Source organism: Anabrus simplex, chromosome 1 (genome assembly GCF_040414725.1).
Source record: "Anabrus simplex isolate iqAnaSimp1 chromosome 1, ASM4041472v1, whole genome shotgun sequence".
Lineage (NCBI taxonomy): Eukaryota > Metazoa > Arthropoda > Insecta > Orthoptera > Tettigoniidae > Anabrus > Anabrus simplex.
In genome coordinates, this window is record NC_090265.1 from 499,490,965 (window position 1) to 499,511,883 (window position 20,919).

At 42.0% G+C, this 20,919-nt stretch overlaps 1 protein-coding gene across 1 annotated transcript in view; it reads left to right on the forward strand.

Annotated features, from left to right (window-relative positions):
* Positions 1–6,836: 6,836 nt before the first annotated feature.
* Positions 6,837–20,919, forward strand: part of Syt14 (Synaptotagmin 14) — a 181,830-nt gene continuing 167,747 nt past the window's right edge. Inside the window, exon 1 of the mRNA XM_068227659.1 lies at positions 6,837–6,954. Within this exon, the coding sequence (XP_068083760.1) occupies positions 6,837–6,954 (118 nt within the window). The remainder of the gene's footprint in view (positions 6,955–20,919) is intronic.

Below are 20,919 nucleotides of genomic sequence, written 5' to 3' on the forward strand. Positions count from 1 at the left end.
ATATGAAGAACACCACGGGTCTGCGTTTCCACTGATTAGTTCCACTATGTGAGGAACACCATGAGCCTGTGTTGCCTCTGGGTGGTACCATAATGTGTGATACGCCGTTGGTTTGCATTGCCTACGATTAGTACCACCAGATGAGCGGTACCAAGAGTATACGTAGCGTGTGATTAGTGATTAGTTTCACTATGTGAGGAGCACCACGGGAATACCGGCGCCCGTGATTAGTCCCACTAAGTGGAGAACACCATGGATCTGCGCTGCTGGGGAGTGGTGCCCTTATGTTAGGAACACCATGGGTTTGTGTTGCCTGACAGTGGTGCCATTATGTGTGAGATACCATGGGTCTGCATTATCTGTGATTAGTAGGCTACCACCATGCAAGGAACACCATGAGTCTACGTTACCTGTGATTATTACCACTATAGGAACATCATGGTTTTGCTTTACCAGTGATTAGTACTATTATGAAGGGCCGGTAACCTGGATTTTGGACCCCTTTTTTATAACAAGCATCATCTCAGAAAAGGAGGCATTGTGAATGGGGTGCATTGATTGTTTTGAATTCATGGTCATTTCTCAATCATAATTAGTTTTACATTTAAGTCAGTGGATATATTTTGAATTTTTTTTTTTTGCTAGGGGCTTTACGTCGCACCGACACAGATAGGTCTTATGGCGACGATGGGATAGGAAAGGCCTAGGAATTGGAAGGAAGCGGCCGTGGCCTTAATTAAGGTACAACCCCAGTATTTGCCTGGTGTGAAAATGGGAAACCACGGAAAACCATCTTCAGGGCTGCCGATAGTGGGATTCGAACCTACTATCTCCCGGATGCAAGCTTACAGCCGCGCACCTCTACGCGCACGGCCAACTCGCCCGGTATATTTTGAATTTTAATTATCGCTTCATTTCGCTGCATCTCGTACCATTAGGAACCAATGACCTAGCTGTTCGGTCCCTTTAAACAACAAACATCATCATCATCATCATCATCAACTTCACTTCTCGGAATTCTAACAGCGGCTGCCTTGGTGAGAAGTGAACGCCGATGCCATTCGAATATAACACCTCGCTCAATGTAATGCTTGTTTCTGTTTTATTCACAAATTTTATTTAGGGGGAATTGCACTGTCAGCAGAATTTCTTTAATCAACATTAACAATATACGCGCTGCTGGGATTTTTGTACAAACAGACTGGAGATCAAAGGAACACACAAACCTCGCACGAGTCGTTTTTGTCATTGCCGACGTGTGTGTAATACGGTATTTCCTCTTCTCTATCACAATTAACTTGACAGTCCCAGCTGAGCATAAAGAAGGACGCTGCTCCATTCAACACATTTAATGCAAACCAAAACTGAGCGGCCACGCCGGAATAAGCCATACTAATTCTGCTGTGGTGAACTGTCATTGTCTGCCTTTTCTCTAACGTCCTAGTCACTAAAACATAATAATGGGAACGCGTTTCTGTATCTCCCGATCCAAATATGCCGGGGTGAGTGGCTCAGACGGTAGAGCGCTGGCCTTCTGAACCCAAATTGGCAGGTTCGATCCTGGCTCAGTCCGGTAGTATTTGAAGATGCTCAAATACGTCAGCCTCGTGTCGGTAGATTTCCTGGCACATAAAAGAACTCCTGCGGGACTAAATTCCGGAACCTCGGCGTTTCCAAAAACCGTCAAAAGTAGTTATTGGGACGCAAAAACAATAACATGTGACTACGTTACTGCGTGAAATCTCGCGTCGAAAATGCACAGCACTATGGGACCGGCCAAACACAGCGTGATTTACCACCGCGGGACACGAGACAAGCCGGCCTGCAAGGTCGCCGCGCCGGCTCGAGAATGGACTGAGGTCCATTTTGTTTGCGTTTTTCAGTACGTGGTCACACTCGCGGAATGAGGGGGCTGCGGTATTGTGCTCTTGTTTGAATATTGCGCGTGGTCCGTCTGCGTTCGTTTTGTACTTTCACTTTGCAAAATGGAATTAGAGAGTGAATCATTTTGGACAAACAAAGGTACCCGTGCCTTTGCGATACACAGGACTAAAAATTCAAAAACAGGGACATGAAGGGAGATGCGTGGTTATCACTAACAAGCGCTGTGTTGGGGGAGACGTTGTATTTCTTTTGCTGTCTGTCTGTTACGTCATTAGCCCAGAGGCTGGTTGGATCCTCAAATAGCACCACCAAAGGTTATGCGGTTATAAGGAAACCCCAAAAACCAATGACAGCACCAAAATGAGGCGTACTAGGCAAGACGAGGAGTGAGGTAGTTTGCCATTGCTTTCCTCACTGGGTCAGAAAGTGCTATTGCAGCACGACTGACCCTATGAGCGGCACCTTTCATAACACTCAGATGCACTAGTCGTGCTCGAATGTCATTACTCAGCACTACACATACCCCCAGCAACTTCTATATTGTCACAGCCATGGATGTTGACTGGGACTTCGGTGGAAGCTACACTTTACTCTGGCCTGTGCCAAGAGATGGATACAAAAGTACTGTATCCATCAAGAAATGGCAGCAGGCAAATCTTTTGCTGATAGCACTTTTCAACAAACAGAAAAGCATTTCAAATGAGTTCACGGACGGTCTGTAATACTCAAAATTTATTTTGGTTGTTTTGGTCGTCTTAGTTTATTGAGTAGGAGAACAAATTGTCCACTTGATGATCTGTCACTTACTATAGAATGGATCCAATATTTTCTTTGACGACGACGACGAACAGCCAATGGAACACATAACGCAACAATAGTGTTGTCATCATCATCATCATCATCAGTTTGATTTCTCCTTGTCCACGTTCTGCCGGAATTTAATTGAATTCCTTCCATATGCAGAGCAATGGCGATTGTAGAGTACACTAATAAAATCACACCGTGCAAACACGCAAATGTGGCCACACGGCTTCTCGCCCAGCTGTGTAAAAAAATAAAAAACAGAAATCGAGCGTGACAAAACGCAAGTGTGACCACCCACCTCGCAGGTCGTCCAGCTGCATGAATAACACACAGTAATGCAGCTTGAAATCACGCAAGTGTGGCCGTAGCCTTAGGGGTGGTGATGTTTCATAATAATAACAATATAATACAAAACACACACAAAAATCTTCTACGTTGTTTCCATTTTTCAGTTTTAGAACGTCCGTGGTATTATTTCCAAATAACTATATTGATTTACGTCCCACTATGTACTTGAACTGTTTTCCCAGATGATCAGGTGCTAGAATGCCATCCTGCAGGAATTATTTTACATCCCGCAAAATTTACCGACAGAAAGCTGGCGTATTTGAGTACTTTCAAATACCACTGGAGTGAACCGGTATCGAAGCAGCCTACTTGAGCTCAAAGGACCAGCGCTCTACCATGAGCTACTCAGGCCAGCCATGTTGTTCTTGTTACTTCATGTAAGGAGAGTACATCTTGAACAGCTTATCTTCTGAAGCAGAGAACGCTCCCTTCTAGACCTCAAATAAAATAAAATCTAATGTAATTCCTGTTTCTCCTTGTGAAGCAAAGGACATCGAGGAAAGCTTTCCATTCGGTACGTTCATCCAGATCTTTTACGTCATCCCATGTTTTCTCAATTCCAATCAGTTCCTTTCTAAAAGTTCGCTTCCAAGTGTTCCTAAGTCTGTAACTTAATTAAGGCCACGGCTGCTTACTTCCTACTCCTAGCCTCTTCCTGTCCCATCGAAGAAATAAGACCTATCTGAGTCGGTGCGACGTAAAGCAACTTGTTCCTAGATCTTCCACGCTTCCTCTTTCCTATTGGGTTCAATTCTAAAAACAACTTTTCAATTACTCCGTCCTGTTTTCTTAATGTGCGTCCTATCCATGCCCACTTTCTTTTCCTTATTTCTGCATCAGTGTGTTTCTGCTTGGTTACCTTCCACAAGTTTTCGTTTATGATCACTTCAGTCCACCTTATATTGACGATACGCCGCAGAGAGCGATTCATGAACACTTGGAGTTAGGCCGGCCGCAAAATGAGACGCAGGTCCGAGAGGTGACGCAGGGTGACTCACGTCGAATTCTTCACGGCAGCGTGAGTCACGGCGACAATCGTCGTAAGTTGGATCGCAGTTTCAGTACGCAGATTATGACCTATCTGTGTCGGTGGGACGTAAAGCAACTTGTAAAAAGAAAAAATACTCATAATTACTTCCTTGTCTCATAACCCCTCGTCATGACTTCGTCACTTTATTTGTTACGTATTTTTCTCACTAAAACGCACTTTTTGTGTATGGAAATAAGTTGTTTTCAATTTGTATATCTCACTTTAGCCATTACAAATAATTTGTGTCTGTCACATGAGTTTATTTTTGGAATTTCTCATTTCAAAACAATTACTTTTGCATTCATCAATAGATAAAACATTTAACTGCAATAAATTGGTGTTCTGTTGCTTTATATTGTACATTAATTCTTCCTCAAAACACAGTATATAGTTTATGGTGGTTTAGACAAAAAAAACATTTAATATGATATTTCAAAAAGAATTCCTGAGTCAGAAAAATGGATTATCAGCAATATGAACAACCCAAATCACCGTGAGTCTTGCAGGAAACTGCGGAAGAGAGACTGCGGTCCGCAGGGTCACCACGCGCAGCAACTGTGTCACGTCACCCGCGCCGTAGCATGCGCGGGTCCAGTCAGTTCTGCGGTTCGCAGAAACTCACCGTGAGTCACTCTGCGTCACCTCACGGACCTGCGTCTCATTTTGTGGCCGACCTTAGTGTGTGATTTGTTTGGTGACCTTCCATGATTCACAGTCGTACAGGAGAACGGACTTCACGTTGGTACTGAGAAACCGGATCTTGATTTTTCGTTAGAGGACTCTTCTTCCAAATAGGGTATAGTAAAACGAATGAGCTATTTGCATTTCGGATTCGAGTTAGGCCTCCATACCAGCCCTAAATTCTTTGCAGAGCCGGATCCAATCCAGGTTATCCACACGGAAAACTTTTTGCTTTAATTACGTAATAAATTCGGTATTCGCGTGTATTTCATTCAACGAAGTATTATTGATAACTGACAATATTAATTATATTAATAACTTAACTATATATTTCTATCCCTTACTCCATTGTTCCTGATGCAGAGCCAGGGATGAGGTGATATGAATTGTATATGCCGTGTTTTAAGACCGGATGCCCTTCCTGACGCCAACCACAGTCTATGAGCTAATGACGATAAAATGATGGTGAGAAAAATTAGGGGAGGAGGTGGAAGGAATCGGCGGTGAACTGTAAAAGGTCTTATGGCGACGATGGGACAGGAAAGGGCTAGGAGTGGGAAGGTAGCGGCCGTGGCCTTAATTAAGGTACAGCCCCAGCATTTGCCTGGAAGTGAACATGGGAAACCACAGAAAACCATTCTCAGGACATCCGGCGGTGTGGTTCGAACCCACTCATTCCCGAATTAAGAGCTTGACTCCCAAGCCGTAGCGCGTAAACGTGCGCGGCCACTTCGTTCGGTAATTGTATTGATAACACATTATTAATAAATAACTATAATGTGGTGTGTGATAGTCGGGTGGCATAATTCAAGCTTCTCACCAAGGTGACGGCGATTCTAATCTCGTCTAATACACGCAGGATTTAAAAAAAATCACGTTCCTCTGATTCAGATTCCAGGAGTTCCCGTGACTACCATCACTATATCAATTGTCACGGAAAACTACAAGCTTGGTTGCTTCAAATACATTATTATTATTATTATTATTATTATTATTATTATTATTATTATTAGTATTATTAGTATTATTATTATTATTATTCCCTCGGGGGAACCTTTGAACTCCTAGAGGGCTCGTCCCCAGATGGCGGACAATTCAGTAGGGCTGGTTGAAATGCCCAGTACCGAGCTCGATAGCTGCAGTCGCTTAAGTGCGGCCAGTATCCAGTATTCGGGAGATAGTAGGTTCGAACCCCACTGTCGGCAGCCCTGAAAATGGTTTTCCGTGGTTTCCCATTTCCACACCAGGCAAATGCTGGGGCTGTACCTTAATTAAGGCCACGGCCGCTTCCTTCCCACTCCTAGCCCTTTCCTGTCCCATCGTCGCCATAAGACCTATCTGTGTCGGTGCGACGTAAAACAACTAGCAAAAAAAAAAAAAAAATGCCCAATACAACCCGTGGACCAACAGGCAGCCCAGTTCCTGGGGGCTTTAAAATACTGGGACACCCTCTCTCCAGAGGTCACAAATATGGAGGATCCGAGCTCAGAGTATGGGTGACCGCAACAGCATCATTGGCGGAGAAGGTTGACTTCGGTACGGCATCGGTGGCGGAAGAGGGGAAACTTGTAGTGTCTGTACTCCAGAGGAGGGGCTACAGAAGGCGTGTGTACTCCAGTGGAGCGGCCTAGAATAACACCTGGCAGTAGGTATAAAATGCCTTTGAGAGTGGCGACCCCGCCCTAATAATAGCCTATACATGATGTGGTACTAGTACACAAATCAGTATCGGAAAAGGTTATGGCGTCTCCTGCAGGCGACATGCAGTCCTCAGGGCACTGGGAGAACTGTGAGAAATGGTCGACCAGTAACCAACATTAAGATAGGTATAGTATATCTCAACACCCCGATAGAAAAGGTGGAAGAAGTAGTAGACTTCATGGAGAAGGAGAAGGTGAAAATGATGGGGCTGAGTGAAGTGAAATGGAAAGGTAACGGAAGTAAGAAACTGAGGAAAGGATAGACATTATACTGGAGAGGTGGCCATGAGGCAATAAGCGGAGTGGGTCTAATCATTTCGAAGCAATTGGAGGAGTATGTTGAAGTGGTACAATGTGTGAGTGACAGAATAATGAAGATTGGACTAAAGATGAAGTATGAAGTCACGTATGAAGTCAAGGACTTCATACAAGTGTATGCACCACAGACGGAAAACATGGAAGAATATATTGAAGGATTCTTGGAGAAAGAAGAAAGAGAAATTCCAGGTGTGGAAGTGGTTATTATGGGAGATATGAATGCACAGGTCGGAAACGAGAGACAATGAAAGAAAGAAGTCAATGGACGATATGGATATGGGAAAAAGAATCGTGAAAGAGAAGAACTAGTGGACTTCTGTGACAGGAATGGACTGATAGTGGGGAATACATGGTTTCGAAAGAAAAACAGCAGGAAAATTACGAGATATAGGTGGGGTGACAGAAGAATAAAATCAGTAATTGACTACTTTTTGGTGAAAAGGACAAATCACAGGACGTTGATGGATGTGACAGCTTTACCAGGAGAAGCATTTGATGGGGACCAAAATGGTTGCAAAATTACGGTTGAAAAAAAATGGAAAAACTAAAAGAGATAAGAGAAAGTAAAATATAAGTATGGAAATTGAAGGACAAAAATGTACAGAAGGTTTTTCAAGAGAGATTGAAGCAACAAATCCCCTTTTGCTAAAGTGTAAAATGTAAAAGAGGAGTGGGCAGTAGTATAATTGGATGGTTCTGCGGCACCTCCGCCGCCGCACGCCTCCGCCCGCCTCCTCCTCCGCCGCCGCCTCCGCCTCCGCCGCCGCCGCCCGCGGGAAATTTGAATTTTGGCGGGAAATTTGAATTTTGGCGCGAGATTTGAATTTGTAAACAAAGCCACGTGCTTTTTGACAGCTGTAATCGACAACAACGCATCGCTAACCTCACTGCTGCCATCTTGACGGGCCTAAACCTCACTAGTGCCAACTTAACCTAACTAGCATGAGGTAAACAAACCCACGTGCTTTTCGACAACCACGTGCTTTTTGACAGACAACAACGCATCGCTAACCTCAGTACTGCCATCTTGACGGGCCTAAACCTCAGTAGTGCCAACTTAACCTAACTAGCGCGAGGTAAACAAAGCCACGTGCTTTTTGACAACCACGTGCTTTTTGACAGATTTGTAAACAAAGCCACGTGCTTTTTGACAGCTGTCATCGACAACAACGCATCGCAAACCTCAGTACTACCATCTTGACGGGCCTAAACCTCAGTAGTGCCAACTTAACCTAACTAGCATGAGGTAAACAAAGCCACGTGTTTTTTGACAGCCACGTGCTTTTTGACAGATTTGTAAACAAAGCCACGTGCTTTTTGACAGACAACAACGCATCGCTAACCTCAGTACTGCCATCTTGACGGGAATAAACCTCGGTGGTACCAACTTAACCTAACTAGCTCGAGATAAACAAATCCACGTGCTTTTTGACAGCCACGTGCTTTTTGACAGCTGTCATCCGCCATCTTTAAACTACAGAGCGCTGTGCTGCCCTCTTTCGTCACCTGTCATCGGCAGTGCTGCCATCTTGGCGGGCCTAAACCTTAGTGCTACCAACTTAACCTCACTAGCTCGAGATAAACAAATCCACGTGCTTTTTGACAGCCACGTGCTTTTTTGACAGCTGTCATCCGCCATCTTTAATCCATAGAGCACAGTGCTGCCCTCTTTAGCTACTTACCTTTGAAATGTGGTGGCGGATAATTTGAAAAAATGCTTTTTTGACAGCAGCCATCTTTGAGCGCCGTGCTACATTCTTTAGCTAGTTACCTTTGAAATGTGGTGGCAGGCAATTCCACATGACAGCAGTCATCTTTAATCAAGAGAGCACCGTGCTGCCCTCTATGTGGTGGCGGCAAATTCTACATGCTCTTGTTTGGAAACAAACTCACGCGCTTTTTTGACAGCCGTCATCCGCCATCTTTAATCAACAGAGCACAGTGCTGTACTCTTTAGCTAGATACCTTTGAAATGTGGTGGCGGCAAATTCTACATGCTCTTGTTGGGAAACAAAGCCACGTGCTTTTTTTGACAGCTGTCATCCGCCATCTTTAATCAATAGAGCACTGTGCTGCTATCATGCGGGCAATTTCGTCAGCTGTCATCCGCCATCTTTAATCCAGAGAGAACAGTGCTGCACTCTATGTGGTGGCGGTAAATTCCACGTGCTTTACAAACCCATGTGCTTTTCTGACAGCTGTCATCCGCCATCTTTAATCTAGAGAGAACAGTGCTGCACTCTATGTGGTGGCGGCAAATTCCACGTGCTTTACAAACCTATGCGCTTTTCTGTCATCCACCATCTTTAATCTAGAGAGAACAGTGCTGCACTCTATGCGGTGGCGGCAAATTCCACGTGCTTTACAAACCTATGCGCTTTTCTGTCATCCACCATCTTTAATCTAGAGAGAACAGTGCTGCACTCTATGTGGTGGCGGCAAATTCTACGTGCTCTTATTTGGAAACAAATTCTACTCGCTCTTCAGCTGTCATCCACCATCTTTAATCAAGAGAGCACCGTGCTGCCCTCTTTGTGGTGGCGGATAATTTGAAAAAATTCAGCAGCCATCTTTAATCCAGAGAGAACAGTGCTGCCCTCTTTAGCTACTTACCTTTGAGGCGGTTAATTTGAAAAATTCTTTTCGACAAGCTGCCATCTTTAATCCAGAGAGAACAGTGCTGCCCTCTTTAGCTACTTACCTTTGAGGCGGTTAATTTGAAATATTCTAGCTGCCATCTTTAATGAAAAGAGCATCGTGGTGCTATCTTGCGGGTAATATTTTACGTCACAGCTGTCATCCACCATCTTGCATTGCTAACCTTAGTGCTGCCCTCTTTAGCTACTTACCTTTGACGAGCTGTCATCCGCCATCTTTAATCCAGAGAGAACAGTGCTGCACTCTATGTGGTGGCGGATAATTTGAAAAAATCTTTTTGACAAGCAGCCATCTTTAATCAACAGAGAGAACAGTGCTGCCATCTTTAGCTACCGCCATCTTACATCGTTTACCTCGCTGCTGCACTCTATGTGGTGGCGGCTAATTCGAACAAGTTTAATCACGCATCAGGCAAGCTAGAGTAAGCACGTGCTGTTGTGATGACGTCATTGTGCATGTTTAAACCCGTTCGTTGACTAAAAGGTTTAGTCTTCGAGAAACAGTGATAGAGTGTAGAGTGCAAACATGACGAAAACATTAATAGTTGATGTGCAAGGCTTTAAAGTAAATGGAAACAAATTTGTGTTTAAAGAGGTGGCTGTGTTATATTGCAGTGTGTTGTGGGCTCCAAAACTTGTTAGTTTAGTATTTAGTCCACCGCTCCCTTACTGTTTGCAAACAGATGAAGATAAAAAGCAGACTCAGTGGATTGAAAACAATTTAGGTTTGAAGTGGGAAGAAAAAGGAATACCATATCGTTTTCTACCTTTAATGATGAATGCACATTTGTCAAGAGCAGATCTTGTTCTTTTAAAGGGTTGTGAAAAGAAAGAATGGTTGCGTGATTTTCTACCATCATCATGTGAAGTTATCGACATGCATGAATTGGGGTGCCCATCATTTAAAACTCTTCCGAAAGAGCATAGCAGAGAAACAAGTAAACAGTCTTTACAACATGTAGGTATGCTCTTTGATTGGTTGTGTCGCAGTGCATGCCGGGAAGTGAACAACATATGTAAAGTGCAGTGTCGAAATAACCTTAGTGTAAAAGAAACATTTGTAGAGTAAAGACATCATGTCATTTCTAACAGATACTAAGTGTAACGCAGTTGAAAAGGCGATCGTAAAGTTTTATGCATGCAAGAAGAAACTAAACACTTTTACTGAAGAAGAGTTAAATGCATTACCAAAGGCATTTTTGGTTAATGTAGCTGCGAATGCTGTAAAGAAAATTTCGAAAAGGTGCCCCGTGAGTGGACTCAAGATCCTGTTTTGTCAGAGCTTCAAACGTGTAGTTTACATCATGAACACGTGAGTTTAGCTAGAAGACCTTCTGTGAGACAGTGCCGTACATGTCAACTAATTAAACTGTATCACGGACCTAAAACTAACGAGGTGTCTTCGCTTATAAACACTTATCATGGCTGTAGAGAGAGTAAACAAGGAAAAGGTGAAGAAACGTGCTGGGAGAAAGATGAGGAAGCATGTTGGGCGTGGGCTCATCAATAGAGTGATTGATCTTCTTTTCTTCGTGCTTCATCTCCCCTGCGGCCCTAGAACACATTCGCCTGATACGTAGTTACATGCTGCCTGCATAGAGTGTAGCTGTTAAAATCTGCTTCGTAAAGTTATGCTGTGTGTGTGTGTGTGTGTGTTATTACCTAGTGCTTTAGCTGCTCAGAAGAATATAGCAGCACTTGTCGTTGTTGGTGCAATAAAACGAAAAACTGAGTGACAAAGACCGTAAAATAAACAAAGGATAAAAATGTATGTATATAGTCTAAAATAAATATGAATTGTCAAAACATATTACAGGTGTTGTTTAATCCTACAGCATGTCCTAGTGACTTAGAAGAAAGGAAACGTAGAGGATTAAAAGAAAACACACATAAGATTTAAAGTATATCCTCTTTATTAATCCATGAATTAAAGCTGTTATTAAAACCAAGCCATTTAACATACAGTTTATTACCACAACGTCGAATAACACGTTCAACTAAATAGTGATCAGGATATTTTGTTTTCTGCAGTTCTTCGATGTAGAATCCTCCTTCAATAGGCTGTCCTCTGAGATCGCGAAGTAAATACGTAACTGGATTAGTAAGCTTAACACTTCTGATTTGAAAAATTTCAGTGCTCCAGTTAGGTGTGTATCCTTTTGCAAAGATAGACTTGTGTTTGCTGATGCGAACGAAATCACCTTCTTTAAAGCGATGACGACGTGGATCAGCTGTTTTGATTACAAGATGAATAGCATCTAGACGAGGTGTATTCTTTGTAACAAGACGTGGCTTTGTTCCGATAGTGCGATGAGGTGTATCGTTGTAGGTAGATAAAAGTCTAGGTAGCAGATCAATCCAACGATATGAACCTTGCGCTGTAAATTCTCGCCACATCATTGTTTTGAGTGTACGATTAAAGCGTTCTACAACACTTGCCTTGAGATTACTGAACGTAGAGTAGTGTTGAATGCCAAGTAACTTGAGGTAAGAAGAAAAATCCTTGTTGTAAAACTCTTTACCTTGATCAGTTTGAAGAAGCCTTGGGCAGCGTTTCGATTCTTCAACAATATGTTTAAATGCTTCTTTAACTTGAGCTGCTGTTTTAGAACGCACGGGTTGTGCAAAAGCAAACTTTGAGTACACATCGATAACAGTAAGTAGATACTTATAGCCCTTATTACTAGAAGCATATGGAATCATTTCTACTAAGTCTGCTTGCCAGAGATCATCTTTTCCTCGTGTAATAACGCGTCTGCGACAGTAGGTGCGACGTGCTGGTTTATGTAACTCATGTGCGATGTTTACCTTTACAGGTGAGATCTTCTCTTGACGAGCCATTACAAAATAATACCGGCATAACGTAGTTCTCTTTCTATTTCTAGAATTTCTGATCCGTGACCAGTGTGACCAGCCTCTTGCGATGCTCTTAAAAGTTGTAATCGTTCAACGAGTAAGTTTGGGTCATTCCAGTATCTTACATCCACATACGGCAACAAAGGCTTGTAGATAACGTCTAGACTACGTGCAGTCGGAAACAGCTTAGAAATAAACTCACGATACTTGTAACTCTTATTCGCATTTACAGCTTCTGTTCTCTTGTAATTACGTCGTGTTGCATCGGTAGCAAAAAGTATTGCTTTATACTTTTTAAGATCATCTTGTAAAATTATATCCTTGTCAGGTATTCGTGAGAAAAGAAGTTCTAAGAGTCCTTTCGTAGGTTTATAGGTAACACCTTTTACAATGAGTTTGTTGCTATTAATCTTAACATTTGAATTTCCTATCCGGAAACAGTCATCTTCGTAGCGAATACCATAGGTAGTGTCAGTTTGTCCTGTAAAAAGTTTTTCTATATAAGGTGCAAAGAGAGATCCATAGGTATCTTGAATAAAAGTTCTAAACTGATTGCGATACTCTGGTGTAATCATAACCTCAGACAAAGATGGTAGATTTTGCGTCGATGTAGTAGGTGTTTCTGCAATAACATCTGTAGTTAAAAACTCAACACGCTTAGATGGTGATGCATCATTAAGTTCTTCTTCTTCTTCTTCCTTATCTTCCTCTTCTTGATCTACATCCTGCTTCTTCTCTTCCGTATCTTCTTCATGCTTTTCTTCTTCATGCTTCTCTTTATGATATGATGTTTGCATAGAAGCAAAACTTGAAGTAGACTGCGGTAATGAAGTAGAATTAAAAATTTCTTTGAGTGGTGTACTTAGTTGTGTTTTTAAAAATAAATCCGTGTCTGCTTGAATACGTTTAAGCTCTTTAAATTTCCGTCGAATATTGTTTCGAGCTTGGATGATATGTTTTGTGATCTCCTTGCTAGATGTTAACATGATGGTGGTTTTTAATCAAGTAGTTACTGTAATTCTGTGTTAATGCATATAAAATGATCGAAACCCATGCGATATCGTCCATGCTGTACATCACTTTCTTTATCAATAACTAAAAAGCTGTAACGGTGTAATGACCAACATTTAGCACACATACGTTTAAAGTCATCGAATGTCATATCAGTGTTAACATGATCGTTATACACATGTCGCATGTTGCGCTCATCTTGCCGAAAAAGCACAATAACATTTGCGTTGTCGCGTATCAACTGCTTGGGCACACGAGAATAGGTTTGGCACAAATAGATGCAATCAACATATTTATGTCGACCCATACTAAAGAATGCACGAATAACGTTTTGCTGTTCTGTTGCGACATCATCAAAGATCATTAGAGAATTAGGAAGCACATCGTCTGGTGATGGTACTTGCTCATGTGAATTAAATTTAAAATATCTTATTCCATCTTTAACTAGATCGTGCATTACAGTTTGTAGAATAGTATATAGCGGCTGATAGAGTGACTTTGCGAAAACGTAAATATTCTCGAAGCGTACACCATTTACAGAAGTAATAAGTGTGAGTAAAAGATTTGTTTTACCGCATCCCGACGGACCTGATATAATACATCGAACAGTAAAAGGAAACAACGTTCCATGACGTTTTCTTGTAGTTGTACTAGAACTAGGTAAGAGATGTGGTACAATGTCGGTAACAGGTAGCGTGTCTTGCTGCTTTATAATCTTCATGATAACTGAATCATAAAGTACGTAATAGTAATATATATATTAAACGAAACAAGAGGCAACGGTTAGTTTATGATTTGCTCTTGACTAGTAAAGTCGTGTCCAGCATGGTGAAACAACGATATCCAAACGACATGAAGAAGAAGAAGAAAGTAAAAACTGTTGGATGGAAAGATGTTATAAAGGCCGCGCAAAAAGCTATTCGAGGGGAATACAATCCTCGTGTAGCTATTACTAAGGCGTTACGCGCAGCAAGAGCGAGAATTTCTCCAAAGTGCAGAGCAATATTTAGTAAACGTGCGCGAATTATTCCTGTACCAAAACGAGGAGGATTTCTTCCTGCGCTGTTTGCTGGCTTAGCAGCTTTAGGGTCATTGCTAGGTGGTGCTAGTGCTGTAACGAGAACTGTCAAAGCTGTAGAAGAAGCGAAACAACAGTTGAAAGAGAGTGAACGTCATAACAAGACGATGGAGGCAATTGCGTTACGAGGCAAAGGTGTAAACATGAAGCTAGCGCCATACAAGAAAGGGCTTGGTATCTACATTTCTCCAAAAAACGTCTACTGAATGCACTGCCATATCGAGCTCTAACGCATGATGAAGTTTTTACGTTTGCTAAACAACTAGGAATTCATTATTTTCGAGGAGTGTATATGCGCGATCAACTACCAGCACGTCCACGTGAACGTGAAAGTGCCGTAATTAACTTGGACGACAGTCGTGGACCTGGAACTCATTACGTTGCTTATGTAAAACGTAAATCTAAAGTATGGTATTTTGATAGCTATGGAGATTTACCTCCTCCTTTTGAGCTCATACGTTATTTCGGAAGCAGTGCAGACATTGTTTACAATAAAAACCGTGTGCAAAACTTTAATACACGCATGTGCGGACGATTATGTCTTATGTTCTTATATCAAACCCAGACAGTAGAGAAAGTGTATTAGTATCTACGTGATGACGAACAGTGAAAGAACGTTTGCTGTACGTGGAGAAGGACCTGAAACAACCATCTATTTTAATCCGCCAATCGAACTTGGTTATCAGCCGCATAGTCTTGGACTAGTATCGTTTGAAAGCTACAATAAAATCTATAATGTGCGTGATGGTTTAAACAAGTTCTATTACGATGAGTATGTGCTAACACTACCCTCAGGTAGTTATACAGTAGATGATATTCACGACTATATTGAAAGTACGTTAATTGATCAGTTTGGGGAAGATAGTTTTAGTAATCATAATTACAAGTTCTCAATCACTATAAGCAACATTACGCATAAATGTGTTATTGAATCATCATTTAAGATTGACTTCAAATCACAACCTGATTCGATTGGCCCACTGCTTGGATTTTCATCGAGGGAGCTCCTACCGAACGTACGTTACGAGTCTGATCAACCTATAAAACTCTTCGATGATTATAATGTGAACATTACTTGTAATATTATTACAGACTTGAATAGTAATCTACAACCTTCGCACGTCCTGCACGACTTTATTGTTACAGAGGAACGTGGATATACTATTTGTGAGAAACCAGCAGTAGTTCTTTATCATCCTGTGTCTGTAAAACACATTAGCAACATTACTCTTAGACTTGTAAATAAACATAATCAGCTTATTCATTTAGATCAGCACGCGTACGTAGCTTACAAACTACATCTTAAACCAGTATGAAAACCATCTATAAAACACGGTGTACATTCCGAAGACATACTACATGTGTGCAGAGACTCATCGAGTTAACAGATACCCATAAGCAGATACTCCAAGATTTAGGATATACACTACTACAACAGAATGGAAGAAATGCTAGACATTACGAATACAGTAGAAAGTCGTGAAGGTGTAGTACGAAGTGAGCTTCATTCATATCAACCTTTTACGTTTGGATTAAATAACAATGATGAAATTCATTTTATTATTAATCAACAAGATGTTTACACCTTACCACACGAAAGCTACCTCTATATTGAAGGACGATTAGAAAAGTCTGATGGAAGTGGACCAAGCACTTCACAACTAAACAACCATGCTCTAGCTTTTCTCTTTTCTGAAGCGCGATATGAAGTAAATAATGTTGAAATAGATCGAACGAAGAATGTTGGTATTACAAGTGCAATGAAACTCTACCCTTCTTTCTGTGATGAAGAAAGTAATCTTTTGCGGATGGCTGGATGGTGTCCAAAAGCTAGTAACAACTGGATGATTAATGAGGATGGAACTTTTACGGGTATGTTATCACTGAAACATATTTTTGGATTCGCAGAAGACTTTACACGTATTATAATCAACGTAAAACAAGAGCTTATTCTAATCCGTGATCGAAGTGATTACAATTCTCTTAAAGCAGTAGAAACACCTGTAGAATCGAAAATAACACTGCATCGTATACTGTGGCGGATCCCACATGTAACCTTATCTGATCGTGAAAAACTTCGATTGCTCAAGATTGTAGAAAATGATACACCATTACCTATACGTTTTAGAAGTTGGGAGCTGCATGAATATCCTGTGTTACCACCTACAAACAAGCATAGCTGGGCTGTTAAAACATCACGTTTTACTGAGAAGCCCTTGTACATTATTTTTGGATTTCAAACTAATCGTAAATTCAATCACGAAAAAGATAGCTCACTGTTTGATCACTGCAAATTAAGACACGTTAGACTATATCTCAAGGGAATTACTTATCCCTACGAAAACATCGACATTAACTTTGAGAAAAATAAGTTTGGGATGCTCTATGACATGTTTTGTAAATTTCAATCATCGTATTATCAGAAAGAAGATCGTCCGCTATTTACACCTCAAGAATTTAAAAATAAAGTACCGATTGTAGTTATAGACTGCTCTTATCATGAAGAATCTATAAAAGAATCTCCAGTTGATATTCGTTTAGAATTTGAAACATCTGAAAACATTCCTGCTAACACAGCAGCCTATTGTCTTATTATTCATATGAGCGATGTTACTTACCATCCGCTAACGAATATTGTTACGAGACTATAAATAAGAATAGATCTTTATCATTTTCATTAGTGTGTGCTTCGACATCGTACGCTATGGAACAAAACTGTAAATGTGCATGCTGTTTGCATGCTCATACCCAACATCTTATTTATGCTTCACGAGTGAGTGAGGCTATTAAGATGTTCTATCAACGTAGATCGTCGATGCCGAAACATCTTATTCAATACTTACCACCAGGATTTTTATATACGTACGCTGCCTCTTACGTACATAATTTTTGGGACATCCTTCCTCTACACAGTAAGATGTCAATCGAAGTAGCTTTATGCAGAACTTGTGAACGACATTACAAGCATCGAGGAGAAAATGGTGATGATGATTGGGATGGACCAAATCCGAGGATTGAACACTGTACACAGTGTATGAATGAACTTTCTCTAGTACCTCATGATGATGATGATGATGATGATGATTCCGAAAAGGAATAACAGCAAGGTAAGAAGTACATGATCTTCTCTGTAAAGCATAACATACTTAGTATAATATATTTCTAAATGCTTTGTTTAATTTGAATGTTGCAGGAGGCATTTCAGAAGCATACGTTGTTAAGAAGCACACCAACCTTGTCAGCAGCAAAAAACGAACACTGTTGTAGTACATTTGTAAATAAATATTTGATCGCATTCAAAAATGTTGTACTTATTGCATTGCTTTACTCCGACTTACTCTTAAGAAAAACGATCAGGTCTAAACATGCACAATGACGTCATCACAACAGCACGTGCTTACTCTAGCTTTCTCGATGCATGTTTAAACTTGTTCGAATTTACCGCTACTACATTCCTTTACATCGACTTACTCTTAAGAAAACGGACAAGTCTAAACATGCACAATGACATCATCACAACAGCACGTGCTTACTCTAGCTTGCCTGATGCGTGATTAAACTTGTTCGAATTAGCCGCCACCACATAGAGTGCAGCAGCGAGGTAAACGATGTAAGATGGCGGTAGCTAAAGATGGCAGCACTGTTCTCTCTGTTGATTAAAGATGGCTGCTTGTCAAAAAGATTTTTCAAATTATCCGCCACCACATAGAGTGCAGCACTGTTCTCTCTGGATTAAAGATGGCGGATGACAGCTCGTCAAAGGTAAGTAGCTAAAGAGGGCAGCACTAAGGTTAGCAATGCAAGATGGTGGATGACAGCTGTGACGTAAAATATTACCCGCAAGATAGCACCACGATGCTCTTTTCATTAAAGATGGCAGCTAGAATATTTCAAATTAACCGCCTCAAAGGTAAGTAGCTAAAGAGGGCAGCACTGTTCTCTCTGGATTAAAGATGGCAGCTTGTCGAAAAGAATTTTTCAAATTAACCGCCTCAAAGGTAAGTAGCTAAAGAGGGCAGCACTGTTCTCTCTGGATTAAAGATGGCTGCTGAATTTTTTCAAATTATCCGCCACCACAAAGAGGGCAGCACGGTGCTCTCTTGATTAAAGATGGTGGATGACAGCTGAAGAGCGAGTAGAATTTGTTTCCAAATAAGAGCACGTAGAATTTGCCGCCACCACATAGAGTGCAGCACTGTTCTCTCTAGATTAAAGATGGTGGATGACAGAAAAGCGCATAGGTTTGTAAAGCACGTGGAATTTGCCGCCACCGCATAGAGTGCAGCACTGTTCTCTCTAGATTAAAGATGGTGGATGACAGAAAAGCGCATAGGTTTGTAAAGCACGTGGAATTTGCCGCCACCACATAGAGTGCAGCACTGTTCTCTCTAGATTAAAGATGGCGGATGACAGCTGTCAGAAAAGCACATGGGTTTGTAAAGCACGTGGAATTTACCGCCACCACATAGAGTGCAGCACTGTTCTCTCTGGATTAAAGATGGCGGATGACAGCTGACGAAATTGCCCGCATGATAGCAGCACAGTGCTCTATTGATTAAAGATGGCGGATGACAGCTGTCAAAAAAAGCACGTGGCTTTGTTTCCCAACAAGAGCATGTAGAATTTGCCGCCACCACATTTCAAAGGTATCTAGCTAAAGAGTACAGCACTGTGCTCTGTTGATTAAAGATGGCGGATGACGGCTGTCAAAAAAGCGCGTGAGTTTGTTTCCAAACAAGAGCATGTAGAATTTGCCGCCACCACATAGAGGGCAGCACGGTGCTCTCTTGATTAAAGATGACTGCTGTCATGTGGAATTGCCTGCCACCACATTTCAAAGGTAACTAGCTAAAGAGTGTAGCACGGCGCTCAAAGATGGCTGCTGTCAAAAAAGCATTTTTTCAAATTATCCGCCACCACATTTCAAAGGTAAGTAGCTAAAGAGGGCAGCACTGTGCTCTATGGATTAAAGATGGCGGATGACAGCTGTCAAAAAAGCACGTGGCTGTCAAAAAGCACGTGGATTTGTTTATCTCGAGCTAGTGAGGTTAAGTTGGTAGCACTAAGGTTTAGGCCCGCCAAGATGGCAGCACTGCCGATGACAGGTGACGAAAGAGGGCAGCACAGCGCTCTGTAGTTTAAAGATGGCGGATGACAGCTGTCAAAAAGCACGTGGCTGTCAAAAAGCACGTGGATTTGTTTATCTCGAGCTAGTTAGGTTAAGTTGGTACCACCGAGGTTTATTCCCGTCAAGATGGCAGTACTGAGGTTAGCGATGCGTTGTTGTCTGTCAAAAAGCACGTGGCTTTGTTTACAAATCTGTCAAAAAGCACGTGGCTGTCAAAAAACACGTGGCTTTGTTTACCTCATGCTAGTTAGGTTAAGTTGGCACTACTGAGGTTTAGGCCCGTCAAGATGGTAGTACTGAGGTTTGCGATGCGTTGTTGTCGATGACAGCTGTCAAAAAGCACGTGGCTTTGTTTACAAATCTGTCAAAAAGCACGTGGTTGTCAAAAAGCACGTGGCTTTGTTTACCTCGCGCTAGTTAGGTTAAGTTGACACTACTGAGGTTTAGGCCCGTCAAGATGGCAGTACTGAGGTTAGCGATGCGTTGTTGTCTGTCAAAAAGCACGTGGTTGTCAAAAAGCACGTGGGTTTGTTTACCTCATGCTAGTTAGGTTAAGTTGGCACTAGTGAGGTTTAGGCCCGTCAAGATGGCAGCAGTGAGGTTAGCGATGCGTTGTTGTCGATGACAGCTGTCAAAAAGCACGTGGCTTTGTTTACAAATTCAAATCTCGCGCCAAAATTCAAATTTCCCGCCAAAATTCAAATTTCCCGCGGGCGGCGGCGGAGGCGGAGGCGGCGGCGGAGGAGGAGGCGGGCGGAGGAGGAGGCGGGCGGAGGCGTGCGGCGGCGGAGGTGCCGCAGAACCATCCAATTATACTACTGTGGGCCAATTAAAAAAAAATCATTTGTTAGTACAGCAGAAAGTGCTTGTGGCAGGACATCTACTAGAGTGAATGAAAAGGAGACACCGTGGTGGAATGAAGAAGTGAGGAAAGTGGTGTTGGACTAAGTGGTATGTTCCGAGCTGTCAGTGGAGAGATGGCGTGGAATGACATTAGCAGACGAATAAGTTTGAGTGGTGTCTTTAAAAGTAGGAAAGATCACAATGAAGATATAGTTGGAATTCAAGAGGACAAATTGGGGCAAATATTCGTTTATAGGAAGAGGAGAAAGGGTTTGGAATGTTTACTAAGGGAGATGTCTAATAAATTTTCAAATTGTTTGCAATTATTTAAGAAACCCAAACCCCACGGCACTTAACGCCCTTGGAAGGGCTTTGACCTGTCCAGCGACCGCTGCTCAGCCCGAAGCCCTGCAGATTACGAGGTGTCGTGTGGTCAGCACGACGCATCCTCTCGGTCGTTATTCTGGGCTTTCGAGACCGGGGCCGCCATATCACCGTCAGATAGCTCCTCAGTTCTAATCACGTAGGCTGAGTGGACCTGGAACCAGCCCTCAGGTCGAGAGAAAAATCCCTGACCTGGC